General features: G+C 28.3%; 1 protein-coding gene across 1 annotated transcript in view; it reads right to left on the reverse strand.

The window, feature by feature from the left end:
• Nucleotides 1–440: 440 nt before the first annotated feature.
• LOC106689923 (zinc finger autosomal protein) overlaps nucleotides 441–5,926 on the reverse strand; it is a 14,685-nt gene continuing 9,199 nt past the window's right edge. Inside the window, exons 6-8 of the mRNA XM_014435150.2 lie at nucleotides 5,439–5,486; nucleotides 4,435–4,482; nucleotides 441–2,652 (exon numbers count right to left, since the gene is read on the reverse strand). Coding sequence (XP_014290636.1) covers nucleotides 1,838–2,652; nucleotides 4,435–4,482; nucleotides 5,439–5,486 — 911 coding nt within the window. The 3' untranslated portion in view covers nucleotides 441–1,837. The remainder of the gene's footprint in view (nucleotides 2,653–4,434; nucleotides 4,483–5,438; nucleotides 5,487–5,926) is intronic.

Consider the following 5,926-nt stretch of genomic DNA (forward strand, 5'->3'; position numbering starts at 1 on the left):
TTGTTTCTTACATTGTGAAAAAATTATTTAAAAAAAAAATTGTAAAATAATAAAATTTAAAGAACCAATAAAAAACTTAAAACTCAGAAAATTATGAAAAAGGTGCAAAAGGTATCGAGATATATCATCTAAAAATAAATAATGAAATTAACTTTTATGCACAGTTATGATATTTATTGTAAACATGTAATACTATTGCAAATATTTTTTGTTCAAGTACATTTATTTGCTCTCATTTCTTTTACTAGAAAATAAAATAATATAATAGAAAATAATAAAAAATTTATATTTTTTATGTACAATAAAAGTTTAAATTTTTAACAATGACTGAATAAGATTAAAAACAAATCATAATACAAAGTTATAACAATAAGTACATACTCATATATGTATAGTATAGTAATATAGTTATATTACATTTCTAATATTAACTACTTGAGATCACATTTCATCACTTCTAAAATTTTTGCAGTTCAACAACAGAACATATATATCTAACAAAAAAGTAAAACAAATCTAATAAAGTAACATAAATAAAAACTATTCAAGTTATGAAACAATTATGAAAACGATATATAATTAAACTAAGATCACTGAAGAAGCTTCTCAACTGTCTCTTATATTGCTATAAATAATCAAATTAACTACTTCATATTTATGTTAGAAGAATTGACTTCTTTTTTCTCCTTTATAATGAAACAATATAAAGATCGGTTCTACATCTTTACAACAGGCTATATTTATGAGGAAGAATACTATTGTAAAAATCTTATAAAAATTAATACTAGTTATATTTATCATATAATTCAAGGAAGAAATACAAAAACTAGTAAACTGTAACATAAAATAGATGAAGATGTAAGATATTTAGATGTAACAAAACAATATGTACTGTATAATTTGACTATGATAATAAATTGTAATAATATCAGCCTATTTTAACCTAAAGTAAGCCTAATAATATATAAATCATTTTTATCGTTTAACACAAATTTATTATCACAATTACAACATACTACAAACCTTTTATGATGTATCAATTTCACAAACATTAAGCCTTAATATCACAAATACTCAACATACTTAAGGTATCACAAATTAATTTTATTATAATTTACTCATTATCATACTTTTAATCTTGAGTATAAACATGTATGTATACTATTGTAGATATAAGGAAACATGAAAAATATTAACACTCAGTGCACTAATCACTGAGAACACACATCTATATTTTATGAAAGACATTTTAAGAATTATTTTTATTAGGAGATAACAATCTTAGAGAAGGGAGGAGTTAAGTAAAACCCTTACCAAGAGGTCAATAAACCCCCCCTTTCACATTAATAAGACCTTTCACCTTTATGATTAAACATTATATGACTTCCTAATACTCTAGATTTTACTGTCAGTGGTGTGGCTTCTCACTGTATGTCTGGCCATTGTATGTATTTTCAAAGCTAGTGTATGTAGTAGATTCAAACTCACAAAGTAATGGGACTTCTCACCTACATGATAGGTCTTTATGTGGCTTAATATCTTTCCACATTGTACTGATTTATAATCACAATGAGGAAATTGATGTGGTTTATCAACTACGCGATACCATTAGATGTTTGTTTAAATGTTGAGATGTGAAATGTATAATTACAAAAGACAGTGAAGTGACTGTTCATCTTTATGACAGGCTATTAAATTTTTTTTTTAATCTAGATTTTGCTGATCTGTAATAACAATCATACGTACTATATATATCACATATTTGTACAGGGGTTGCCCCATAAGCAAATAAAAAAATTATTATTATTACAATCACAATTATATGGATATTCTGCGACTATTCACCTTTATGACGGGCTATTATATGATTTTTCAGAGTCCCAGACTGTACTGACTTATAATCACAATGAGGACATTGAAAAGGCTTCTCACCTGTGTGAGCGGCCATTATGTGTTTTTTCATATAATCAGAATGAACAGCTTTATAGTCACAGAGAGGACAGTGATAAGGCTTAACGCCTAAATGATGAGCCATTATATGCTTTTTCAAATAATCAGACTGAACAGCGGTGTAGTCACAATGAGGACATTTATAAGGCTTCTCACCTGTGTGATGAACCATTATATGTCTTTTCATATGAAAAGGCTGCACAGCTTTATAATCGCAATGAGGACATTGATGAGGCTTCTCACTTGTGTGGTGAGCCATTATATGCCTCTTTAGCTGATAAGATTGAACAACTCTATGGTCGCAATAGGGACATTGATGAGGCTTCTCACCTGTGTGATGGGCCATTATATGCTTTTTTAGATAATCAGAGTGAACAGCTTTATAGTCGCAATGAGGACATTTATGAGGCTTCTCACCTGTATGATGGGCCTTTACGTGACTTTTCATGTAATCTGCCCGTACAGCTTTATAGTCGCAATAAGGACAATGATGTGGCTTCTCACCTGTGTGACGGGCCATTATATGCTTTTTCATATAATCAGCCTGAACAGTTTTATAGTCACAATGAGGACATTTATGAGGTTTCTCTCCTGTATGTTGGGCACTTATATGTCTTTTCATGTGATAAGACTGAACGGCTTTATAGTTGCAATAAGGACAGTGATGAGGCTTCTGACCAGTATGGGAACTATCCTTGGAACCTGTAAGCAATAAATTATCATGAAAAATAAAGTTAAACTATTTATTTCAGGTCAATTAAATATATTCATTATTTATTTATTTTTTAAATTATAAAAAAAAATATTTATAACTTTTTAAACTTTAAAAATTATTAAATTTAATGCTGATTAAATTTTAACTAATGCAGACACACGAATGCACGCAAACACATACTTTGATAAGAGATAAGAATTTTGTGGTGGTTTTGTTACATTTCACTTGAGTTTATAATTATCAATTTATGTCTGAATAGTGTTATGGGGAGACTGTTTTTGAAAATAATAGAATCTGTTATTGTAATAAGATTATCCATAGTATACTTTTATAGAAAATTTCAATTTTTTGTTCTTTGTACTAAATCAGATTAATGCATAGCCAAAATAGTATATAACATTATTGGAGGATTCTAAATCAAAGGCTTTAGTCTCAAAATCAAAATAAATCGTTCAAACTTCACTAATTCAGGACAGCACACAGCAAAACACATAAATGAATTCAAGACTTAAGATATAATTTTGCATTCCATGTGATCAATTATTACAACATAAATCCCTTATGAAGACAGAACACATAGAGGAAGTAGATTTCACCCAACAGTCATTTAGAATACAGAGGTGAAAAAGTATTTATGCTGGATTCAGTTATGTGAGATTTTGTATAGTCCTGATGGTTTTAGGCCGTTCATAGCCGAGTGAGTTAAAGTGCCAATTTTGACTGGCCCATAACTGCAGCAGCAGCTTCGGTTCAAATCCAGCCTGGGGGGGTCAACTTTTATTTCTGTGGTGGTCTCACGAAAATGAAAACTTGATTTCACACCATGGTTAGAATAGAGTGGTAACCTATAGATAAACCCCTTCTGTATATCAAAAATGACTAAGAAGGGGGTCATAAAAAAAAGTTCTGATGATCTTGCAATTTATGAAATGTTACTGGCATGTAATTAACTGAAACTTAAAGGCTTAGATCTGGAATGGTTTACTATTAATCTGATAATTTTTCAAACAGAAATGTTATACTTTTAATAAGTAGTAAATAGTACATAAAATATTTATCTTTAAGACAATTATTAGAGTAAATTACTGGAAAAAGTAAAGAGTTAAACTTTTTTTTCCTGTAATAATTAAAAATTCAGTAATAAGGAAAATCCATATGCAATAAATAATGCTCTATCATAAACTTTATCTTCAGATGAAACATTTTTAAGTTAATGTATTATAGAAGATTTTTGATGGAATATTACCTAAAAACTACAGTTTTGTAAACACAATTTTAATAAAGAATAAAAACCATCAAAATCAATCTAGTCTTTCAATATTTTTTACATCATAAAAACTTTTAATAAAATCTTTTGGATCAAATAAAACTTATGACTGTATTCAAAAAGTCCAACAGGAAAAACTAACAGGTTGACTCACTTTCAATAGTCATTTATTCTTCAATAGAAAGATTCCATTTGAAAAAGTAAAGAAAATAAAAGATAAATAAATTAATGGTTCGACTATCAGTTCATCTCCATTATAATTTTTTACTTGATCAGTTATTAAATTAACTATAAAATATAAAATTTCTATGTGAATAATAAAATGAATGTGTTAAAAATTAATTTGAACCTTAATAAAAAGCCTAAGAGTGAAGGGCGATATTAGATGAACGCAAAGATGCTAAATGATTAAACAGGTAAAGATAAAAATTATCAATTTTAAAATTATGTTTTTTGTATACTAGCATCCCTGGTGAAATTTTGATAAAATAATATAACTCACCTTCGTCCCGAAGCAACACTTCTTCTTGTTTAACTTGACCTAGCCGATCTGTTAACATGAGAATATTAATTAACAAATAAATATATCACTGCACAGACAAAAAATTTAATAAGAAAATCAGGATTAAATATTTGAATGAAACATAATTTTAAAAAAAAGAAGGTTATTTTTAGAAAATTAGTGTCTCAAGTTTTTAACAATTGAACAAAAAGAGCTCTATAAGAGCTGACAATTTAGAAAATTTACTCTAATTTAAATTATATGCTGAACAGTTTTTTTAGTGTTGTAGGTAATTTTAACCATATGGAGCTGCAAATGAAAAAAAGAGTGAAAATTTTAGATTTTTCAAATCAATTTTAGTTCTTAGCCCAAACCAGATATCAATCCTTCCATTACAAACTCCCTAACCACTCAAACCCATTAGTTTCTAATTTGGCTTCCTCTTTTATTCCGGACAATCCTCCGAGGCATTTGAAAAGAAGATGGCCTCGAGACCTTATATTGTAATAATGTTTTTAGAGTGCTACCAAGAGGTAGTTTCTCTACATGCTTGTACCAAATCATTATGATTCCCTCAAATTTACTTGATGTATATATGTACAGTTGTAAATATCAATAAATCAATTTTTAAAAAATTAGCTCTTAACTGTATGTCTTGTTCATTAGAGTAATAAAAAAATCGGGGTGAAATAACTTCTTTTTCGGACTATTTATACTCCTTCTCAAGTAGCCAATTCTATTTCAGGTCCTGCAAACATGTGCTACATCTTCTCTCCTAATTGACACTCATTCCTATGAATTGGCTACTATATGAATATTGTACCAACAAATTGGCCAAGTTTAAAAATGCATTTTTGAGGGAATTGAAGCATTGCTAACTAGATTTAAGTCATAAGCAAAATCAAGTGTTAGTGCCAGTCTATTTCTAACTTGATCTCTATTAAAACTAAATGTTCTTTAAATTATTTAAAATTAAAATTATTTTAAGTTAATATTTTTCTTACCATAATCAATATCTAATCCCTCCTCTTCTTTGATAAGATTCGTGGGTACTGCAACATATTAAAAAAATTATTTAATTTAAAATCTATGATAAAAAAATTTATTTTCATTGTTGGTTCTTTTTAGTAGGATTCAACTTTAATTAATATATATCCCACTCAAAATGATTGAGGAAAATCATACGGGCTACATTACACCCACACTTTTTTTTTATAATAAAACTTTATAACAATAAATATTTTGATAACAATTTTACACTATTTTTGACATTAGGTACATTTCGACCTTAATTCATAGTGACATGATAAAAACATGTTGAGAATCTATCCATTGATAGAACTCCAATAAAATTTCTAGAGGAAAAGATCTCGAGGCCATCTTCTTTTCAGACGCCAAGGATTATTAGGTAATGAAGGAGAAGCCAGGTTAGAAACAAGTGGATTTGGGTGGTTGAGAAGTTTATTATGGAAGGAACGGTATCTGGTTCTGG

The sequence above is a fragment of the Halyomorpha halys genome, unplaced genomic scaffold (genome assembly GCF_000696795.3).
Source record: "Halyomorpha halys isolate HHAL.00 unplaced genomic scaffold, Hhal_1.1 Scaffold47.1, whole genome shotgun sequence".
Taxonomy (NCBI): domain Eukaryota; kingdom Metazoa; phylum Arthropoda; class Insecta; order Hemiptera; family Pentatomidae; genus Halyomorpha; species Halyomorpha halys.